This window comes from Grammomys surdaster, unplaced genomic scaffold, assembly GCF_004785775.1.
Source record: "Grammomys surdaster isolate TR1022 unplaced genomic scaffold, NIH_TR_1.0 150, whole genome shotgun sequence".
Classification (NCBI taxonomy): Eukaryota; Metazoa; Chordata; class Mammalia; order Rodentia; family Muridae; genus Grammomys; species Grammomys surdaster.
The window spans coordinates 21,000,724-21,025,291 of record NW_021604608.1 but is presented as its reverse complement, the minus strand read 5'-3'; the positions used below and the strand labels follow the sequence as shown (position 1 = coordinate 21,025,291).

The 24,568-nt window shown below is 43.0% G+C and overlaps 1 protein-coding gene across 1 annotated transcript in view; it reads right to left on the bottom strand.

Moving 5' to 3' along the window:
* The window catches only part of Limch1 (LIM and calponin homology domains 1), a 290,723-nt gene that overhangs the window by 16,219 nt on the left and 249,936 nt on the right, over nt 1-24,568 (bottom strand). The window contains 8 exon segments of the mRNA XM_028765186.1: nt 1,430-1,554; nt 2,410-2,514; nt 3,358-3,450; nt 4,687-4,767; nt 6,191-6,231; nt 10,211-10,316; nt 12,324-12,487; nt 14,181-14,271. Of these exon segments, the coding sequence (XP_028621019.1) occupies nt 1,430-1,554; nt 2,410-2,514; nt 3,358-3,450; nt 4,687-4,767; nt 6,191-6,231; nt 10,211-10,316; nt 12,324-12,487; nt 14,181-14,271 (806 nt within the window).

The following is a 24,568-nucleotide window of genomic DNA, read 5'->3' as shown; positions in this document are numbered from 1 at the left end:
GAAGAAACCAAACAGCAAATTCACAGGCAAAGCCAGTCTGGAGAACTAGCAAAAAATGCACACGAAGTGCCTTTAGGGTCCTCCGAATCTTCCTGACCAACAGTTCTCACTTCCCAGATTCTGAGGCTGTGTTACTTGGAAACAAACGTTCTTCTGGAGACTGTGTTCTGTCAGACTTGGTGCTCAGTATCTGATGCTAGCAGCTCCCTCCACGAAAACCCTCACCAGAACTCTGCTTCCAGCCAATCCCTCACCTTGACCAGTTTAGGACACCTAGATAACCTTTCTCATCTCGGGGTCCCTCTGGGATGCTGTAAACGTGTTATGGGTACATGCATACTTGCTGATACCTATCTGGGATCTCACAGCCGAGACAAACATGTTTCTTAAGGATGCTGATAGCAGACTGCTGTCAGCTTCCTGGGCTTCTGTAGGTTCCTTCCAGATTAGGCATAGGTAACACTGGTAACCTGGAGCCAAGAGTCTGCTCCAGTCTGAGATACACTGGGATTTCTGGATTCATTCTTGGCTCTCCCATGGGACATCTTAGAGTCCACACGTGAAGTGACTTCCCACAAATGTTCTGACAAATGATTGCTTCATATTATAACTCATCCCAGCAGCCAAGTTTAGGTCCACAGCGGAACCATGGTAGGTGGGACCCCAGGACCTTACTTCAACTTCTTTTCTGGTTGATGCAGTCTCTACTTCAAGTGACTGGAAGCTTTGGGCTTTGGGTCAACAACAAGCTTCTTTGATGACTTATGCTATTTTCTTTATTTTGAAAGGGTCTAGCTTTTTAATTTTTAACATTATTATCAAAACTTTTAAATTTGATTATGTGCATAGGCATGTGTTGGATGTGTGTGCACACGTCATAACATGCATGTGGGGAGCAGAGGCTGACTCTGTGGAGAGCTGAGTCTCTCCTACCTTTACGTGGTATCTGGGGATTGAACTCAGGTTGTAGGCTTCAGCAGCAAGTGCCTTGACCCTCTGACCCATCTCTCTGTCTCTTAAAATTGGTTACTTTTTTTTGAGATAAGCTTTCAGTATGTACCAGAGGCTAGCGGTGAATCTATGATGCTTTTGCCACTTCTGTCGCCACACCTGGCCTCACCTATTAAAAAATAAGGCCGCATCCACAGAGAAGAAGGAGGAGGGGTGAGGGGATTGGGGGTTCTTGGGTGGGTGGGGGATGGGGTAAGGGGACAACATAGGAAATGTAAATAAAACATCCGAAAAAAAAAAATAAGGCCGCACATATTCAAGAGCACAGGGATGCTGACTTCAGAACCCACACAGCATCGTTAAACAACGTGGAATGCATTGTCAGATTGATCCTTTTAAAGCAGTGAGACCTCCCTCCACCCCCATCCTGGGAGTGAATGGTGGAGCCCAGCCTTGGCAGCCTGGGACGGACACACACCTGTGCTCCTCTGGCAGATCACCTTCTCTAGCTTTGAGCAATGAGTCACTGTCATTCTCCTGGAAAGGTGACTTCTGTCTTCTCTCTTTTTCTTTGTCTTGACAGTTTTCCAAGTCCATCGTATTCTGATGGAAAAAGTGGGGTCATTTTGAATATAATTTAAACACACTAGATGACTTTTGTGTTTGACGATGGACTATCTGAAGCCCAACTCCACTCCCTTCCTTTTCTCTGAATAATAAAAGTTTTTATCTTTTTGCTCTACAGTTTAAAGAAATGACTAATGTGCTTTCTGTTCATGTGGATGAGATCCACTGTGGGCTAGTTTACATGCCTACAGCCGGCTCTCATATACCACCCTAGTCTACTTCGGCCCCAATTCTGTTTTATCAGTCCTTCTGCCCACAATTCAAAGGATAATCTTCTAACCCAACAGAGTTCAATGATTTCCAAATACTTAGAACAAATGTGCAATTGAGATCTTTCTAAACACGATCACAAAGGGAACAAAATGAAGTCACGGGACTGCTTACTTCCAGACAATTGGACTCTGGTATCAATGCGTTATTTTACTTTGCACGTCTTGGCATGTTTCTATCTAATACGGCCCTCCACCGCCTTACTTGGGGGGCCAACCAGCCTTTACAGGCTTTCTCCATTCTCATGTCAAGTTGCTATGGACTATTGGAGGTAAGCAGCTAGTTTTGTGGCACCTAGTGGGAATTCACTGTGGGTGTGTCTGCTGCTGCTACAAAAATGCAGAGCAATGCATGGCATGGTGCGGAGGGGGCCATGGGGAAGGGGTACATGGGGGAGGGACAATTGGTTAGATGGTGGTGCCAGCAACCTGGGTTTAATGGCTGCATAGGAGCCGAAGGCTCTGGAGGAATTGCCCGACCTGGTTCGAAGTTACTAAATGTGATGGGGAAACCTGGATTAGGTTATTCATGTCACAAACCGGTTTTCATCAGTGACCTCACCCTTGTCCCGCTGCCTTCAGTTACAGACGAGGACGTAGACAGCTGGTCCGCAGAACTCGAGGAGATAGTGAATGGAACCACCGTGTCTTCAATTATCTTCCGCTCCTACGACAAAGACAGGAGTAAATGAGACGGAGAAAGACATTAAAAATAAAAATCTGTCAAGAGAAAGAAACATACATTCAAGAACTCCAGGTGGAGAAAAATCATCAGAACGTATACAAATAAGAAGGACATTAAAGAAATGTTATATTGTAATTAATAAATGAAATGACAGCAAGTGGGTAGTTGTTTAGAACTTCACATTGCATTTACAAGCTTTAATTAGTGTTGGAAAGGAACACGGTCAGGAAAAACTACTGTGGAGTTGATCAGTTAACAAGTTATCGCTAAAGGTAAAGTTCCCAACAATACTGGTCACAAAAATTTTAGATAACAGCCACTTCAGATACCCACCTCCAAATTCCGTACTGTGGCCTGTTGTTATGGTTAAAAATATTAAACAAGACGCAAATTTGCTCCACAAATTCCTCTACCATGGTATGTAAGCATGAGTAGTAAGCATGTACTTCCTTTCAGTGCCAAAATTATCCTACGAAAACTAATTCATTACTACCGAACATACTTGCTATAAGTAAGGGCACACACACAAATAAATTTATTGCTGTTTTCAATGTCGTCTAAGACAGATCAAGAATCAGATCCAGACTGGAGAACAGATGTGATTACAGTGACTCCCTGTACTCGGTTCAATCCACATGGTGGGTGTGGGTTACTGTGGTCTGTTAGAACGCATACGATGTGGTCCCCTTAAGGAGACTGATGGGACACGGCTGTGGGTACAGAGTCAGACAGGGCCACATGCACACACATGCTGCACACAGAGGGTGGGGCCAGACTTTGAAGAACCATGCTGACAGGGTTACATTCTCCCTGGGAGCTTCGTACCTCCTCGTAGTATCTGCGTTCTTCTTCTTCTACCTCCTTCTGGGCCTTTTCCCACTCCTCCTTCAGTTTGTCTTGCTCCTTCTGATACCTCTCCTGTTACGGGATGTTCAGAGAGCATTTGGGAGTGAGCACTGCATCCATCACTGGGAAGTTTCCCCTCTTCTATAGCACCATGCACAATGTGTTGTAAAACATTCTTCATGAGTGACCATTTGGAATCTAAAACATTCACCTCATAAGAAAGAAACACACTCTTGTGTCTTATTCATTCAAGTTAGGGACATGAGGGTTGAATGAGAAATGTCCCCCATTGGCTCCTGTATTTGGACATTTGGTTCCGGTTAGTGGAGCCGTTTAGAAGGTTTGGAAGCCTCGAGGAACACGGAGCTGCTAGGGAAGTAAATCACTCGGGTGGGGCTCTGGGGTTTTATGGCCCAGCATCACTTCCTGTTCTCTCTCACTCACCGTGGGAGTCATGACAAAAAGGTTAGGACAAAGTATGACGGAGAAGTAGAATGAGCCACATCGCAGTTCAGTTCTAGAGTAGCAGGTAGCATAGGATGTAATGAGGTTTACAGTATTTCTCTATGTGAGCGCTTGGGTGTGTGACGGAACCAGCGTTGGTTTTAGAGTTATACAGACTTGGATTTGGGTCCAGACTCTGCACCTATCAGCTGTGTGATATCAGGTAGTTAACTGAATCTCTGTGAACCTTCACTTCTTTGACTAAGAATGGGCTATTGATATGCGTTCCCGGCACACCCCAAGTATACAAACAGGTCAGTTTTGAAGGTCACTGGGTCACTTTGGACATGAAGCAAATGGAAGCATGTTGCATTCCTTCTCAGACTATTTCTAGAATTGATCGTTATCAGCTTTCACTGGGGAAAAAATGGGATGACAATTCTATAGAAGGAATTAGACCGATGTCAAATTCTATTCTATCAGAATGCTATCAAATTCTATTCTATCAGAATGCTATCAAATTCTATTCTATCAGAATGCTATCAAGTAGCCTTTGGGTAACTCATCCTCACTGCTCCTTGAGCTGGGACTTGGTGGCCGAGGAGGAATGAATGCAGGCAGAGTGACCCTCAGTCACTGCTTAGAGACATATTTTTAAGGCATCAATGTGAATGATCTCCCCTTCCCCACGGCAGGAAGAATCAGGTACAAGATTCTGCTGTCTGGACACAAAGCGTTGACAGACGCATGGGTTTCTGAGAAGAACTGGATTCCACGTTTCCTGGGCTAAAAAATCTATTCAATGTGGCAGACGTTATGAGGGGACAGTTCCAGAGCACAGGGAGCTCAGCAGGTCGGTCCTACCTGAAGCAGACGCTCCTGCTCCTGCTGCCATTTCTCCTGTCGCCTGCGCTCCTCTTCCGGGTCCCATGCCCAGAACTTAAACTGTTCAGGAAAAACAAACAAAGCAACCCCATGATCAGAACTGAGGCAGGTCATCAAGGGCTGGGCGGGGTGAGAGAGAAGACAGACAATATAATGATCAGTATGGCACCCAAAGAGCACAGAAATGAATCTTCGAAATCCAAATGTCCTCTTTGATGGCAGAAACCGTTTCCCAAACTTAACCCCCTTTTACTTTGATTTTAAAATGCTGGGCTGGTTCTATGCCTCTGTGCCTCCTATGGACAATGGAAAGAGGTGGATTAGCCTATGGATTAGCCATAGGGATGAGAAGGTGTTGCTCCAACTCTCCCAGAAGGATGTCTTACAAGCATCCATGCTCCCAAGCAAGATGCCCACGGTGCATGCTAATTCTGGCGTATGCCAGGACAAATGCATCATCTCGGAGCTAGTGTCTGACGCTCCTGAAGTGAACCCTTTACACCACTGTTGCTTCCTGTGGCAGCTTTTCCTAAAGTGGGTTACTATTACCCCAGAGCAAGGTGAGTGGAGCAGCCCAGAGGGCAGTATAGTAAATACTCAAACCCAAGACTGAGAGCAAGCAAAATCCATAGAGAATAAACACATGCACGCGTGGATTCTCTCTCTGAATCCATGGATTCTCTCCTTCCACTTTCCACAAACAGGAAGTGACTGTATCCTGTTGCAGGACCTTTTCCTCTCCATCTCAACCCAGGGGCACACGAATCCTTTGACATCCTTGCTGTAGATGTAGTTTAAGACAGAAGTCAGTGTGTTAAATCACCCTCTTCAGGTCTGTGTGCTGATGCCAGCTTTGGCATCATTCTGAGATTCTCAGTGTCCAGGAAACCCAGGATCCAAGACTGGCTGATGACTGAACCCTCACATATGGTTCCTAGCTGTGAACTGTGGCTGGAGATATCGAGGCTATGTGACAAGTGATGGTCCATTCTACATGGCCACAAAGGGAAAAATGTGCCTGTAATACTAAGTGGTACTGGCTATGGTAAGCATCTTGGACTGGTCACTGGAGAGGGAAGGATCACGCCAGTATCACGTACTGTATAGCGGCAATTATATAATGATTCTAATTAATACTCACAACTATCCTGAAAGAACACTATTTGCATCTCCCTGAACAGTCAAGTAGGATTAAATAGAGAGGATTTATAAATTACTTCCAGTATCATACATACTAGCCCAGGCTAGTAAACCTGGGTTCAAGGATAGAAAGAGACCAGCATGTTGTTTCCAGGCAGGACAGGAAAACAACCTCATATGATAATAATCTATGGCTTTTATAATCTACTTGGCAGCATTAAACTGTGGTTTCAAAATACAAATATTTGGATCTCAGTTTTGTTTTAGCATTCCTTAAGAAAATCAAATACAAGTTAAAATCACTCTAAATGCACAGCTTCGTCCTTTAAGAGGGAATACTTACGGGTGTGCTCACAGGGGACTTTTCACTGCTTGGAGAATCTGCTATGCAGAATAAAAGAAAGAAAAGAGGCCATCAGTGTGAGTAGCTTCCGACTTTGCTGGTCTGGTGATCGTCTCAGTTGAGTACAGTTCCTAAGTTAACTTTGTCAGTATTAGCAAACCACAATGAAGCAGAGCCCTGCGGCAGGTTGTGCCCATCACCAAAAGGAATGAAGAGAGGAACACATAAGGAAGCACCAGGTACTAGACTCTAGGAAGCTTCGGCTACAGCTATTAGTGCTGGCTCTTAGTACACCTTGCGTTCTGGCAAAGGACAGCTCCTCCACTGTCCAACATGGAAAAGTACCACACAGAGAGGCCAGGTGTCACCCAGGAAGAACAGAGTGTGACACAGTTAACAAGAGTTCCACCACCACTCTCGTGGCTTCTAATCATAGTTTTAAAGAAGGTAAAGAGCCAAGGGGATATAGATGGTGTTATTCCTCTGGCATCTTAAAATCGATATATAGTTCTCCTGATGAAATTCCTCCCGATTTTAGTACAACAGGTGCTGATATCAAAAAACAAGCTTGTTGTTAACTGTGTCACAAAGAAGCATCTCTCTTTAAAAATAATTGTCTAAAATCAGAAAGGAAGACAAATGTCAAATACCACTGGTTGCCCCAACATGGATTTTTACATAAAGAAAAGGCAGTGACCCAGGATGTTGTTTACCTGACTGGGAGAAAAACTGGGACCGTCGCCAAGAGTTCTGAACTCTCAGCGGGGCACTGCCAGGCAGCTCTAGATCAGATGGCAAAATAGAACAAACAGAAATCCATGAAACTGGGTGAGAACTGAGGAGAACACAACCCGTATGTCAAGGAAGGGGTCAGTTGGCATTGACCCAGGGATTGACCACCTCTGAACCTAACATGTAAAACATCTCACCAGAATACACGTAAAACCTGACGACAATGTGGACAGTGGGCTGTAGAACTGGCCAGTCTATGTTCTTGTTCTGTGGGTGCTGAGTGAAAGTTTTTAATGCCTGTACTTAGTAGGGATATATATATATATATATATTTAAGAATTAAAGGTCAAGATGTCACAGCAATATGCTATGCCAGAGCAACTCTAGGAAAATCTAAAAGGCAGTAGAGATGTGTAGTGGGCTTGTGATGTTTTTCACATCACATCAATGAAAGGGGGAAGTCTGTGGTTCGCTTCCTTTCAAACACACAGGCACAAGTCTGTGACAGCTGGAGGTGCCAAACACACAGAAGTTCTGGCAAGCATTTGCTCCCTCCATGCTGGGCTCTGCTACTTCCATTCCTGGAGCAATGAACAGTACAGGTTAAAGCTCATGTTTTATAGAAACAACTTGGACAAAGGAACTCTGTCAGCTTTAACTGTGTTTTATGAGAGGTTCCAGAGTGTTTAATGACCGTATTGACACACACGTGTGTGTGCTCGGGGGACCTGTGGAACTTTTTTCAGGTGGACAGGAAGATCTGCAGTGGCCTGTTTGAACATCTATAAATAGATGACTTTAAAGAAATTGGGGAGATACCAATTTCTGGGGGATAGAGAATTTATGAGGTGTGGCTCCTGGGCTTCTGGTTCCTTTGGACTGGAACCAGAATTCGTGTTAGTCACTTAAGTGTGTACTGACTTCTCGTATCTGGGCCATAACCCTCGACTTCTTTCACCCCACTCCAACTAAAGACAATCATGCCTTCAAAGGTTACATTTATTGGAGGTCTCTGGGTTCCAGAAAGACAGGCGCGTAGTCGAGTCTAAATAAGCATTAGTCTGTTGCATATCCATGTGCTATGTCCAGAGACACCATTTAAATAAATAGTTCAAGCCAGTGGCTTTCAGGTCGGGATTCCTGGGATGCCACATCAGCATTACTTGGACACGAGAACTTGCTGGAAACACAGATCCAGTATCTGGCCAGATCTATAGGACCAGACCTTGAGGGCTGGGAGCCAGTCCTGCAGGCTCTGGCACATGCTATTTCAAACCCTGTCACTGTCTTGTCAACGCCTTCTTTCTTTCTTTCTTTCTTTCTTTCTTTCTTTCTTTCTTTCTTTCTTTCTTTCTTTCTTTCTTCCTTCCTTCCTTCCTTCCTTCCTTTCTTCCTTCCTTCCTTCCTTCCTTCCTTCCTTCCTTTCTTTCTTTCTTTTCTATTTTTTTTTATTTAAAGGAAAGCATTCAAGAAGAGTTTATTATTCATGCCTAGCACTAGTGGCTGTATACTCCTACCCTTAATGCCATCACTCTACAATAACTAAATCCGATTCTCATAAAAACCAGCGTGTGGTTATTTGTACATGACGGGCGGTTAGATCTTGGGGAAAGCTGAGAGGGGAAGACCATGTGGCTAAGAGCTGGATGAGCCAAGTATGTGAAGGTGTCTTGTCTTCAGTGCTCACACTTAAAATCAGTGTTCAAGAACCATGCATCGTAACAGAACAAGTGCCTTGCCAAATCCAGTTTTCCTTTGAGGCATTTAAAATACTCCAGAACTATGGAATTTTATTTTTTAAACTATTCAACCTGGATAAAGCATGAAGTAAATTTCTTCAATTCAATAGCAATTTCTCAAAACCAGAGCGTCTTGTGGGATATATAAATATATGAGGCATCAAGAAGAATTGATATGACTTACATACTTACCCTAACTATATTTCTTATTCACATAGTTATAAAGTTATAAAGTGCTAGAAATAGAACGTAATGACAATGTCTAAATGTGACCAATCGGTTGACACAGCTGTGAGATCTTATCTTTATTCACTGTTTTCAGGACTGTAAGCCTGAAAATTCTGGGCCAGTGCTTTGGAGGAAGAACTGAATTTGCCTTTACATTGAGAGACTAATGTTAATTAGTGTGTGCACCACTTCGTTTCCACCAAATATTCCTTGGTTTGGTAAGAGATTCCCAAAAGCAATCAACAAAAGTTAACGGAGACCAGCTCACAGAGTATTAATGGTGACCCTACATAGCTGCCCACTCTTTAAAAAGAACTAATAATAAACCATGAACAAGGAGCTCTGTGCCATCCTCTCTGACAGATGTTAAAACACACAGGGGCAAAATGTCAACAAAGCAGCACATGGGACCTTCCAGTCCTGTCTCCCACATTAGCTGTTTCTAAAGGACTTGTTTTGGTGAAGCCTGGGTCTGTCCACCTCGAGAAATAATGTCAAGGATGGCAGGATTCCTGGCCTGCCATCTTCCCTGGTTCACATTCCTAAGGATCTTTTGCAGTGGTGTGGGCATCTGGGTTTCCCATGAGAATAAAGGGCATGAAGTTGGGTTTTTAAAGACTAAAAGGTGAGTTCATAAGCTATCTAGGGTCCACAGAGTGTGAGCAAGTACAATATGAAGACCTTCACAGGACCTCGACGCCCATTTTTCTAGAAGCTACCACCCTACATTATATCAAACACTAAGATATAACAAATACAATAAATACATTAAACACAACCCAAGCATGTTACATGTTAAACATATTAAAACAACCTTAGTGTGTGCATGTGATTACACACATACTGAAGGTGTATCTTTAATGTTTCATGTATTTTATTTCTCATTTTTGGAACTATTAAATGTTCTCACTATGCAGAATTTTTTGAAAGAGTAAACTTTTGACTTGAGTAAGTACTGTACTCATTACGTATACCCAGACATACTTTAGAACAAAAATATAACATTAAGAGATAAGCTTTTTGGAAAACAAGTTGAGTTTTCAGATGAGACAAGTTTGCAGAAAGCCTCAACACATATTCAAACCCTGTTCTACCCATAATGCCTAGCTACAGGGTAGACTCAAGTAGCTGGGGTTCCTGATGTCAATCAGAAAACGCATCTCAGCTTTCCAGTCTGAAATTTGTAGCTCACAGACTCTGATAAACCACACAGCTAAGGGAGCAGCACATGAAGGATGAAACCAGCTTTTCACATAAAGTGTACTTCACCACAGGCGGGCCCAGCAGACTCTGAGGAGCTAAGAGAGCCACCTTCCCTTACCTTGAGAATTTGGATTTGGCAAATGTAGTTGGTTGGTTTCAGGCATTTTGTCGAGAAATGGATACGTCAAGGTTGCTTCTGGCTCTGGGGATTTTGGCTTTGCCACCTGGACCACAGCAACAGATAGAAACATTAGGAAGCACGTCCAGCAATGAACCCACAGAGCTTACAGCACGACTATTTAAATAAGTCAGTAAAGTTAAACATTTAATTTTACAATAGAATTTTTTCCTTTCCTAATGACTTTTCACACTTTTATAAGTCAACAGAGTGGTTGGTTTTCCTTAGAAATTAAATAAGGGGATAAAAGCGTGGTGAACCCTCTTCTTCAACCTCAGAAGACTTGGAGTTTTTCCTCCCTGACTTTCCTCTTCTTCCCTCCCTCCCTTCCTCTGTCCCTCTCTCCCACCTTCCTTCCTTCCTTGGAAAGGGCTTTACTATGCATCCCTGTCTATAACTTTCTATGTAACTCAGGCTACCCCACCTGGCTATCTGAACTATCTACCTGGCTCTGCCTCCTGCGTGCTGAGGTTAAAGCCACTCACGTACCACCGGTCTAGGCTTCCGTTCCAGGTATTATACCTGGCTGGACTTGTCAGGAAATGGAACAACCCACAGACAATGATAAATCCCATCTCTGCTATAAGGCTACGCTTATAACAATGGCATTTTTAACGGGCATTATTCTAAAGACAGTATTCCACCCTCCCACAAAGTTATGCAACACACAATGTACTTTGCCTGTTGACAAAGAACTATTGCCCAAAATAGCTAGAACCAAATAGCGTCACCACGGGGTGTCCTTGGGGAGTTTGTGAGGCACATTAGATGACTTGTCCTTGTGGTAAATAGTTCTAAGATTATAGGCATTAAAATTCTTATGTTTGCTCTAAGACTTTTTGTATCATTGCTATTTATTTTTGTTTGTTTCTCCCTAATCTAAGGACTCTGAATAGAAGAACCTTCTTGCTGTCTTATTACTGTCAATCAATTTACTGCTAGAGGCAGATTGCTGAACATTTCAACAGTGCCTACGACAAAAGCCTAAATCTACACTGAACCGGAATGTAGAGTAGCTGGACAAGTCTGGGTTCTTTCTGCTTCTCAAAGGACTCAGCTATGAGTTGCTCTCTAGCTGGTAGCTGTGTTGTCCATGGGTAGTGTGACACTTGATGTCCTCAAGCTACGTAACATTTGTTTATTCTCTGCTGTGCTTTATTTTTCTTTATTAAGAATATATTCAATTCTAAGAGAATCCTGAAAAAAAAAAGTCGCTTTGGTCAGCATTACTCAACCAGATGGCCGTTATATAGAATTCAGCATTCAGCATACAGGTCTGAATTTCCCCAAAGTTCACAATATGCTAGTCTTTTACTTTTCTAAATATTTATTTTTACTTATAACTCTCTCTCTCTCTTTTGTGTGTGTGTGTGTGTGTGTGTGTGTGTGTGTGTGTGTGTGTATGTGTATGTGTGTGTATTCAGAATACAAGAACAAGAAGGAACTCTTTTGAACAAGAAGGAACTCTACCGGCTCAGATATTTGAATGCTTCTTCCCTAGTTGATGGAGTACTTTGGGGAAGGATTAGGAGGTGTGGGTTTGTAAGAGGAGGTGTGTCATTTGGGGTGTCGGCTTTGAGGTATCAAAGGCCCACAGCCAGGCCTAGTCTCCCTGTCTGTCTCTCTCCATGTCTCTCTGTCTCTGTGTGTCTCTCTTTCGGTCTCCCTCTCTGTCTCTCTCTGCTTCCTGTGTGTAGATCAGATGTAAGATCTTGGCTACTGCTCCAGAATGATGCCTGCCTACCTGATCCCACACTTCCCACTGAGACGATCATTGATGCAGCCTCTGACACTGTAAACAAGCCCCCAATTTAATGCTTTCCTTTATAAGTTGCCTTGGTCATGGTATCTCTTTACAGTGTGCAACCATGATGTGTGTGTGTGTGTGTGTGTAATGAACATACAATATAGATAGATTGTAGAGAGAACTATAGAGTGAAGACAAGTAAGAAAGCCAGCCCTCACACCTGCTGGCTGCCACGGAAGCAGTGTCTTACTGCTGCCTGAAGCCCTTTAACCTCTGGGTTTAACTCCTCCCTCACCGTGACCTCACCTTCTGTGACAATACTAACTCCACCTTCCCACTCATCTCGTTTTCTGGCTTCTTCTGGTCTTGTTCTTCTGGCACCTCATTCTTCAGCTGCGGGTTGGGCGAAAGCTCCACCAAGGCCACCGTTGGGCTGCACCGAGTCACGGTTGTCGTAAAATGCGGTGGCTCTGGAGGGTGGTCACAGGTGGAAACAGAAGAAGAAGGAAATCACACAAAGAACCATTTTTTTTTTCAAAGTCACAATGGCCATTTCATCAGAGTCCACCCCACTTCCTGATGACAAGCTGATTTACTACAGGTGAACACACAGCAAAGGGCCCAAGATGGCAGGATTCTCATCAAACTGACCTTCTACGAAAGACTGCTCGTAACTGTCACACACACCTGAGCAGCCTGTGACACAAAATATTTAATGATGGTGGACTGGGTAACAGAAGGTCCACAATCTCATCTGCGCTTGTGACTGAGTGACAAACTAACTTTTCCTTGCTGTGTATGCCGCCGTGATCACCTGCATGCCAGAGGCTGACTTCCTCTATTATGTCTTCCTCTATAACCTCACCTTATTTTCTGAGGCAGAATTTCTCACTCAAAGTGCAGCTCCCTTTCTCCAGGGAGCCTGGTGGGTCAGCAGGGCCCTGGGACCCACCTGTCTCTGCCCCCCTAGTGCTGGGGTTCCAGGCGTGGTGCTCAGCTTTCTCGAAGTTGCTGGGGCTCTTAGGTATATGCAGCAAGCACTTTGCCCACTGAGCTACCTCCCCAAGACTTTTCCTTTTTCAAACTACATTTCTTAACTGGAAAGGGTCTGGGATTGAGGGGCAGACAGATAGAATGCTGAGAAACAAGCTGTTCTCTGATATCTAGAGAATTAGATACACTTTAGGGGGGTGGAATTGGGGGAGGGGTGGAAAGATCACCCCACAAGGGGGTGTAACCGTGTGGAGGCCTAGTCTAGCTGGAAAATCTTATGCTATTGTTTTTAGTGATGGCATTTTTAAAATGCCACTTAAGAATAATTTGGTGTTAGGAAGAGGAGTTTGCATATTTAACAAAAAGAAATGTGTAGAAACTCTTATCAAAATATCTAGGACCTGACATATTCTACTATCAAGCCATACCACAATTATTATATCTATTTTGGTGTATGCCTTCTCTACTGCTGTCTGCTATAAAATGTGACCTTGAGGATGGTTAATCCTGGTTGTCAACTTGGCACACCTGGGAAGAGGGACCGTTGGTTGAGGAACTGCCTCCATCAGACTGGCTTGTGGGTGTGTCTTTGGGACATGTTCTTGATTGCTAATTAATGTGTGAGGGCCCAGCATTGTGTGAGGGGTGCCATCCCGTCCAGGCGGGTGTGGCTGCATAGGAAAGGTAGTTGAGCAAACTAGGGGAGACAGGAATCAGTGTCCCTCCATGGTCTCTGCTTCAGTTCCTGCCTCCAGATTACCGACTTGAGCTCCTGCCCCTTTGATGGATAAACTGTGATCTGAAAGCTCTAAAATAAAACAAACCCTTTCCTTTCCTCCCCCAAGTTGATGTTTATCATAGTTACCACAAAGCAACTGGGACAACCCAGGGTTTGAATCATTTCTCTAAAGGAATTAAGTATTTTTAATGGAGATTATTTTATTTTAGGAAATAAAATATCAAGAGTACACCCGCACAGGGACATAAAGTCTGGCTTCCTAGTTTCACAGGGACATTAATGTCACAGTCAGAATTTCTCCACACAGCCTCTAGGTGGCAGCACAACCACACAGAGCCTGATACTCCCCTTCAGTTTAGTAGGAAAACTTGGAATCTTTCTATCACAGGTCACCAAGGTTTACCTGAAAACCATCCCACTATGAAACAAACCTGCCGATTCCGGCTCTACATCCGGCGCCCCTGACCTCTCTTCACCGTCCTCATCCTCCTGGCCATTTGATTCAGTTTCCTCAGAGGCTGCCTGAAAGAGATTTTTTTTTCCTCTTGAATAAATCAAGCCTTCGAAAGTTCTAAGAAGCAAAAGGCTACTTTCTTAACAATAATTTTCAGGCCAACAGGCGGGCTGCCCATGGAAACTGTTTCCTGTTTCCAAGCAGCTCTATGTTAGAGTCTACTTTGTTGGAAAGAGACGTTTGTGAGTCTGAACAAGCAGGTACCAGCACGCTCACTCTCCCAAGTCCTCCTTTTCCCGCACACCCTCACTTCTTCCCTGGTCCTACAAATATTATAAAACAAAGTTGGACACAGGGGCCTGTGGCTCTGAACATGGTACAGTTTTTCCTTGAGGCTCTCTATAGATCTTATAGCCAGCCATTTTTTCTCTTTTGTTCTGACAGCTGGGAAGGTCAGCCTTCCCTCCCCTATTCTCCCACTAAGGGGTCTCCTTGACTTCGGTTCATTCACTGGCACACCACAAAGTACTCTCTCACAGTAGTGCCTCACAGCTGTTGGCTGCATGCTTTTATTTTTATAATAGTTAAAAAAGATTGCATCTCAACCTTAATGTTCAACGGATGGGGAATGGTTGAATGAATTACTTAGGACCATAAAGAGAAGTTGCACACTATACAGTCACTGAAAATCAGATGCTGAGCAGGCAGGGGACATTGCTCCGTGGGAGTGGGTACCTAGCATTCAGGATGCCCTGGGTTTGTTTGATCCTAAGCATTGTCAAAGAAGACAACAAACAAACACACAAGGCCTGCTATACAGCAGGGATGTGTGAAAATTACTGCTATTCAGTGTAGAGTTAAAACATTTAAGGTTCACATATACATAGCATTATGTCTGCATATGCAAGGTTGTATATATGCCTATGTACATATAAATGATATAAATGTATATCTTAGTATATACATTAAAATATACAATTTACACATTTATATACACAAGCACGTGTACACACACACATCTATGCCATATGTGTATATGGCATAAAGGCAAAAGGGGACTAAGTAGACCAGCGTGGGGGTGGGGGGATGGTGGCAGAGAGCAATAGGGGAGGAGAAACAGGAGCCATGCCCAGTGTATGCATAAAATGTCATTATGAAGCTCATTATTTTATTCTAACTAAAACAATAAAAATAGAAATGTACAACCCCAAGAAAATAGAAAATGTTAATAGTATTTTTTAAAAATGTGTTTACATTTTGGAATGGTTTTTCCCAATTCCTTACACACACTTTTATATGTTACAAGTGCTCTACAATTGGAAAACAATCAGCGTGGTTTCACACTATCTTCATGGGGAACTGACTCTAGAGTTACCTCCAAAGTTTTCGACCTCTTATCTTGGTTGCTCAATAAAAATAAGTGAAAGGTTAAATTAAACATATCTGGAAGACTTGTGCCAAAGACAGCAAGTCAATGGCTCTGTGATTTATTTATTTCTTTTTAGTAAAAGTTTTATGTAAAAGATTAAAGTTGAGTTTTTAGTGTGTATAAAACATTTCATAAACTTCAAAAGGTTTTTAGATAAAAGTTAATATTGGTTTTCAGAACAGACATTATTAAATACTTCATAAAACATCTCCAAGGAGAAAACCACCTCCTTCTAGTTGTCCTTGGCACCCATAGGCACACGATGTCATACTTGTACCCTCAGGCATACAGGCACACATATGTATATACATACAGACAGATACACATACATATATGCATACAGACGTGCATACATATATACATACATACACACATACATATATACATACATGCATACATACACACATACATACACACATGCAGATATACATATAAATGTATATACATACACACAAAATAAATGAATGTAAAAGTTTTTAATTAAAATATAGAATTTTAAGCCCAAACTTTTCAAACTTCTAAAAGATTTTACAATAGTATCTAGTGAGAAAAATGGACTTTTTCTTTTGGAGAATGGGGTATTTTGAAATACTCATAATTATTATGGAGTTTTCTAATGATGGACAATCATAGAACAAGTTGGAAAGAACATACTATCAAGGTAAAATGTATTCTCTTTCTTTTTCCGTACTGAGGATTCAGCAGAGCTTCCTATATGCAAGTGAAATAGTCCACCCCTGAGCCACAGCCCACTCTTGGTCCTTTCTCTCTGTCAAGTCAGGGTCTTGTTCAGTCCATCTTTGAACTCACTCTGTAGGCAGAAAGACCCTGCAATCCTCCTGCCTCAGCCTCTCAAACAGTTGAGACTTTAAACTTATACCTTGAGGCTGTCTTTAAAACCCCTAGGCAGGTCAGTTGTGGCGGTGCACAGGATCACAAGTTCAAGCCCTGCCTAGGCCAAATTAGTGAGACCAGTGAAACTGAAAAGCCCTAGGGATTAGAGAAACTGAGGAAGGCTTGCATGGCTAGCACAAGCCTCGGGGTTTGATCCTCAGTATCACAAAAAACAGAGACAAGCCATGCTCAAAAACATTGTCAATACGAAAAACACACAGAAAATAACCACCACATTAGTATTAATTAATGGATTTTTAAACATCTTGTAATCATACCAACAAGTTTGAATTGAATTCCTTTAAGAAATATGATGAATGAAAATAACCAATTAAAGTCTCTATTACACAGAGGTTTTACATATGTGTGTATATATGTGTGTTTGGTCATACATGTGTGTGTATGTTATATATATGGTATTGTGTGTATATGGTATGTGTGTGTGTGTGTGTGCACTCACATATTTATTGCAGTCTCTGAAAACCAGGCAGTCTAACATTTATCAAGGAATAATAAGGAATAAGTTAGACTTTTTCATTTGAAGTTCACTCTAACACTACTAGAAACATTAATACGCCATGGTAGTTTTGCTTTATGATATTAATATATAAAATACTGGCAGGACTACTGATTCTTAGCTTCCTTCTCCAAACATATTAAATTATAGAAAACTATCTAAAGCTGGAAAACAAATTTGCAGCTAACTACTGATGAACGAGCCTCTTGAGAACACTCATGTTTCCAATCACTAGAACAGAGCAACTACAAACAGGGCCCCGGATCTTAGAAATGAACAAAAAAACGAACATAATTTATGCAATTTAAGATGCCATCCAGTTCAAGCTGTGCTATTTCAGGCACTACTAAGAAAGAAAACACACCGTTTAACATGACCCACTGTGGACTGTCAGAGCAGCCTTGATTTGCAGACGTTGAAACACAGAAAGCGTGCCAGTGGTCGTGATGATCTAAGAGCATTGCTGAAGCCCAATCAACACAATGCATAATGCTAACAGGAAGCCATCCACCAGCATTAACTACTAGACCCGGGGTTATGTAACTGGCATATCACGACTCAGTAAATATTTTTGTTATGCATGGCTAACAGATATCTACCTTTGAGACTTCTCAGACTGCTAAGGTATTTTCTATACAGTTCATCCTGAAATGATTGTTAAGAACTTACATCCTGGTAGTCAGTATGGTTCAAGAATGGCTGTCATTCGGCAACCGTGATTGATATTTAGCAGGCACCATTGCTGCTGAGGCCCTTGACATGGATGACAGCATTTAACCATCAGGGTGAACTTAGGCAGCCTCAACACAGTTCCCTTCACAAAGGCTGAAGGTAAGTGGCTCGCAAGGGTCCCAGTACCAGGATGCAGGCGAGGTGGAAACCCTGAGCTGGGCCAATCCTCTCCTCATGCCATCCGTGGCCTTAGAGCCATATTTACCATTGGTAGTCTCTCAGAATTTAGAGTTTCTGACCCATAAGAAGAAACTAAGTACTTGCGACTTTCAAGTTCATAGCAGAAGAATCCAAACTGCCATTTCTAGTCCCTTTCTGTCCTGTACCAGCTGTTCATTATTCAGCAGAAGGTTAGCACTTCCTGGAATCCTTCAGGGCAGGAGGCAGTTCAGTCAGCTCCAGAGCAGCCAAGACTATACAGTCCCCAACCAGCCATTCAGAGTGCCAAGAGCGGAAAACAAATGTCGTTCTAAAATAAATGCACTATCTACGCACTCCATGCTCAAAAGCTTAGTTTAAATACATACTATTCACCCAAATCAAGTCATCACTAGCAAAATATTCAGGGGAAATTGGGGGGGAGGGGAAGAAAAGAAGGCCGTAACTCAACTTAAAAACTCTTTATATGCACCAAGAAAAAGAAGGGGCTATTTTAAAGCTATTTTTTAAAAATGAATTTTTAACAGTGGTAATGTAACAGGCACCTTATATTTTTCTATAAAGTTTTCTTAGTTCTGTAACACACAAAGACTATCTGTAATCAAGGGGAATTCCCAATGCTGGTTTAATTAACTCAAGTCTGGCTTCTCCATCCTGAATGCTTGTTATTTCTGTATTAATGGCATCACATCCAAGGAAATGAGTTCAAAGTTGGCAGTCTTAACCAGCCCTGATAGAATCAGAGGGTTGCTTCTAAAACACACACTTTCTGGCAAATGTGCCTTCTGACTCGTGCGTCTGTCCCTTTGGTTACAGCTCAGAAGATAGGTCTTCCGTCTTCCCACTGGAAAGTTTTTTCAAGGGTGAAAACAAACAAACAAAAACAGAGTCCTGGACGGGAATGAATGAGCACACAGAAGGGTTTGCATGAGGCTAAGGCAGGAGTTGGCTTCCCCTTCACCAAGAACTCCATCCAAACTAACCTCACCTCCTGACTCAGCCCCAAGACCACAGGCAAGAGGTGGCAGATTCCTGGCTTCAGAATCACATGGTTGAGCCACAAAAATCTACCTAGCTACCGGCTGCTCCCCTGAACTACCGCCTTGTCAGACTGGCAGAAAGCAATCAAAGGATGGATGGCAGCGTAAGGCAGAAGGGTAAGAGCCAGTCTGAGACCTAAGCTCCAGCTCATCATTCGACCTCTATTGTTTAAATGGTGATGCCCAAGGACCTTCCTGGGACTATTCTGGGATGGTGAGAGATTTTCAGGCTCCAGGCTTGACTAACTGGACGCAAGCCTGGAAAACCAGTGTATTTGTGTCCTGGCACTATGACCCAGTGCCACATATGCTATGCATGTGATTCTCCTTTTACCTTAAGAATCTGTCACCACTAGAAGGAGAAGCAGCAGGCCAGGAGATCTGCTTCTCCAAGCTTTAAATACCACACACACACACACACACACACACACACACACACACACACACACACTTGGACCATACTATCTACATTATGTTTTTCAAACCACTAAAGATGGGCCAGGTTTAATTTATCTCCTCTGACACATATCTTGAAATTGTTAAACAATTCTATATACAGATATTGGTTAGCATTTAATAGAATTTCAAAAACATTAAACTATCAACCTTAAGATTACTTCTGGTTGGGGAAAAACACTTTCTAAAGAGATGTCTGTCGACATTTGACAGGAATCTGCAGTTGGTGTCAACTGCAAGGCAAACAGCGCCTACTCAGATGCCTTTGCCCTGCCCTCACTGAGAAGCAGAAGTAGCAAGAAAGATCTGATTGTTCCCCTGGATCAGAAAACAGAACGAAAATGCTGATTTTTTTTTTGAGGAAGGCCACAAGCTGTTTCAAGACAAGGAACAAACAGACCCACCTCATCACTCAGTTTGAGAAAAGCTCACAGAGTACTTGAGATACCTAAGAGCTGAGCTTGGTTTGGCAGACAAGAACTGCCACCGACCACCAGGGCTCCGTCATTTGGGATGAGTGACTGTGTGAAGGAGATCTGGTCAGCCTTCAGGAAATGGAGGGACAGAGCATCACTGTGCCCAGAGAGTGGAATCTTGGGAGCCCAGGTGATAGAAGCAAGCCAAGACTGGGAACACAACAGATACAAAAAGAGCCAGGGGAAAAGTATCAATAATGGAATCTTCTAGAAAGAGCTGTTCACAGCTGCATGACTTTTAGAGAATGAACTGGATTAACCGACACCAGCAGCTGGAAGAAGACAAGGAATTCATCTCATGAATATAAAATTCACATCTGCTCAAAATGGTAATTTCAATAATCTATGTAAATTCCCCAAATTTTTATATCTTTCCCTATTTTGTGTTTTTTTGGGGGGGAAGTACTATTTTACCTTGCACTTGTTTATGGTAATACAAAAAATAAGGACTCCTGTGGTCTAAAAGTCACAAGACACCAAGCTAAGTGCTTGGTGGATGTGCAATCTCACAGTCACTATCTGACATGTATTGGAATATATAACAGTAATCCATTACTTACTCCTATACACAGACTGAAGTAAGACACTTAAAACATGTTCAGGTTGTGTTTGGTCTACTGCGTGAAGTTCTTGAGGTAATTTAGGAGAGGATCATTTTCAGACCACCAAGCAGAGAAGAGATTCAAATCCAAGTATGACTGACAACAGACAGCAACCATCAGCACATCCATGGAGATAGCTTCAGAGACTGCATTAGTCACGTCTCTTGTGATAAAAATACACAGTGAAAACAACATAAGGGAGGGAGGCTGCCTTGGGCTCATAGTTTAAGGGGACATAGTCCATCATGGCAGCAGGAGCACGAGGCCACTGGTCCCACTACTTTTGCTGTCAGAGAGCAGAGATGAATGCTGGTGTTCAGCCCTCTTTCTCCCTTTTACTCCGCCCAGGATCCCAGACTATTTGATGGTTCCATCCACACCTAGAATAGGTCTTCCCATCTCAGTTAACCCAATCCTAGACAAGTTGGAGGCTTGTCTCCTAGGTGACTCTAGAACCTAGCAAGCTGACAGTCATCACTGAACATCATGAAGACAAAGCACGACTTTCAATAGGCTACCAACATAGGATAGATTAATCTTCAACTTAGGAAAACATCTAAATTCCTTCCCAACCCTGTAGTCTAGGACTTGTACGTGAATTAAGACAGGATCTTCTAACAGAAGCCGGTATCTTAAAATGCTAGGTTTTTCTTGGGCTTCTAACAGAGATACAGAGAGAAGAAAGTAAACTCTGAAAGATCTCACAAGTAACAGGGAGGGAAGGGAACCAGTGTCTCTGTCTGGAAAGGACAGCATCTAGTCGGCAACACCATCTGACGTCTCTCTGGGAATCCTTTCATTTTAACACCCCCACTAAGTGGAACAGCTGCATCTGTTCCCCCCATTTCAGTCAAATATCCACATTGAAGGTCAGGCTTCAAAGTCCACATCCCACACAAAACTTTCCCATACTGCAGCCTATCTACACTGACCTTACCTATTCTTTGCCATCTCATATTCCTCTGGTGTCTTTAATCTATAACATAGCATTTAGTTGCATATTGTTTGATATACTTCTAGTTCATTTTGTATAGGTACAGATATAGATAGATATAGATATATCAGGAAGTTTGCTTCTTTTTTTTCTAGTTTAAACATTTGAGCACAGAGTATGTCTTCACTCATTCCTCAATAAGCAGGCATGCAGTTGCATGGTGGTCACTGTTATAATCCTTTTCTTATAGAGCTGAGCCTATCAGGAGGCTCTGGAATGGAAGGTCTATGTAGCTACAGCCCAAGTATCGCAACAGATCTGAGTTCACTTCTAACCTATGTGTAAAGGACGAAAACCATGGCTCCAGCAGCATCCCGTGAAAAAGATGAAGTAGAAGAAAGTTGAAAGAGGTAGCATGTCATCATATGCCCCCGTCAGCTCAGGAGACTGTCACTCCCACTTCAGAGCACCAGGACAGAGCACTGCTGTCTCCCTTCCCTGCGGCTCACCTCACATTCTGTATTCACACTCCTGCCCACTGTTGCCACTGTTCCCTCTGCACAGTTCCAATTTGTCCTAAAGCAACTGTGACATTTTAGTGGTGGGTGAGGCCACTCCTCTGTAAAGAGCGTCTCATTTGAGAATGCAGTTTTTTGGAAGAAAGACACTATTTAAAAAGAAGAACACTATTCTTTTGACAACCCCATGGAGCTGGGAAAATGAGTCAGACACAGAAAAGGCAAGTTCTACCCAGTACCCATCCTTGGGAGGCTTGGAAGTACAGCATCCTGTTTCAAGACAGCCACCAACCTTTACTAGGATCAATTCATTCTACTATTTCCAGTATGAATAAAGTGGCTTGCTTCTTTGGAATAACAGAGAAGGAAGTAAAATAAGGATTCAGATTTCTAAAAACTGATTCTTCTTCTTTTAAAGAGGCAATTATTTATTTATTTTTAGATGGAGTTTCACTCTGTTCCCCTAGCTGGTCAGGAATTCACCATGTGGGCTAGGCTGGCCTCAAGTGTACACCAAGGCACCTGAATCAGCCTTTCAAATACTGTGACCCAGGCATGGCCCATATGCCTAACCTTCAAGAGGAAAGTCCTTTAGGATGACTCTGAGATAACATGCTTGGGTGGAAAGGTTTAGAATCTTTTTTTTTTCTTTCTTTCTGGTTTTTTTTGAGACAGGCTTCTCTGTGCTGTCCTGGAACTCACTCTGTAGACCAGGCTGGCCTCGAACTCAGAAATCTGCCTGCCTCTGCCTCCCAAGTGCTGGGATTAAAGGTGTGCGCCAACACTGCCTGGCTAAGGTTTAGAATCTTAAGTAGCCAGTGTACATGAAGAACTTCTTAGTAGTGAGCCAAAGTTCCACATAACACAGCTAACAAGTTACACACACACAAACACACACTCAAACTCACATGTACATGCATACATACATATATAGTAGAAAAGGGAGGAAGATAGATGATAGTGATTGATGATAGATGATTGAAAGATAAACACATAAGTAGATAAATGATAGATGTAGGCAGATAGATGATAGATAATAGATCTATAGATGATAGATAGATAGATAGACAGACAGACAGACAGATAGATAGATAGACAGATGATAGATAGATAGACAGACAGACAGACACATACATAGATAGATAAATAGATGACAGACTCACTCAGAGACTAATGGGATGACTCCTGCCAAGGTTTAAGAGTTTACAACACTAGAGATCAGACAGGAAACGCCACTCTCTGTTTGCAGTGCCCAAGTTTACTCGACTAGAAATTACTCCTAACTAGGAAAAAAATACACAAGAGAAAGAACCCCCCAGGCTTGTCCGTGAGTCTGGGCCTATACTCCAAGGCTGCCTAGCATCACGCCGACCATGGGGAAGAAAGGCCATAAGGCCACCTTTCCTTTGGAGTTCCCCTTGCGGGGACACACAGGCTTCTGAAGTCACATGATTTATTTCATATCATGGGTGCTGCTTCTCTTAAATTAAGTCACTTAGTGGGGTATGTAATCCCTTCAGAATGAAGGGAATCTAGAAAATGCTGCCGAGCAGCACGGGGTGGGGAAGTGGAATTGCTAACATTCCCAGAAAGGCAAGCCCAGCCCTATTATGTCTAAGGATTCCAGAGTTTCTAGTTTAAGAGTAGGAGTGGAAGCGGATGTTATCTCACTAGGTAAGATCTTCCCTCCTGGGAGCTCAAAACTCCAACCCTGCAGCTTTGTTAGACTTCCCCAGAGGTAGAAGCAATGTTACAGTCCACAGGTGGGACTGAACATTCGCCTGGGTCACAGCACTGGGGAAGAAATGACTTCCGTCTCTTCTCATCTAAGTCTCTGTCACAGAGCATGGGGGGCTGTGGGAAGAACTTATTCTCCAACAGACAAATTGCTGAATAAGGACAGTACCACTGGGTCCAGCATGTGGGTTTGTCGAGAAGGCACGTCTTGCTGAGTGGAGGAGGAGGGAAGCAAGTTTACCTCCAGACCGAATCTTTGAGGAAACCTCAACAATTTCTTCACCCTTGAACTGCATTACAAACCCAAATGCTAGAAATGAGCGCAGTAGGATGTGGGTTGCTGGTGAGAGCAGCCTGTACCCTAAGACCCAGGCTGTACCTGTGTGGGTGCTGCCAGCTTGGGTTGGGGAAGCAAAACCAGTCTGAGTCTTTTTGGTGGGAGAGCCATGAAAGTGTAACCCTCCCGATGACAAAGCAGCAAGCCTAGCACCATTTTGAATCTCAAGCCCATTGTTCTTAAATTACCCTATCCTTTTTGGCTTGTTCATTGAAGACTGGTCCATTGCCTTAAATGAGTTTGAATTTAAAAGTTTAAGCTAATCAAAATCAATTGTTCTTTTAATAAATTTTTGGCTTTTTAACAATTAATAAAAACATACATAAATGTACATGGGTAGGTGAATAGTAGATAGACAGAAAATAGATAAATGTGTGTGTACATGTGTGTGAGAGAGGAGGGAGGAGGAGAGGAGGGGGAGAGGGAGGGGGGAGGGAGGGGAGGGGGGGAAGGGGGGGAGGGGAGGGGGGAGGGAGGGGGACGGGGGGGGGAAAGGGAGGGGGGCGGGGGGGGGCACCAGGGAGAAGGGGGGAG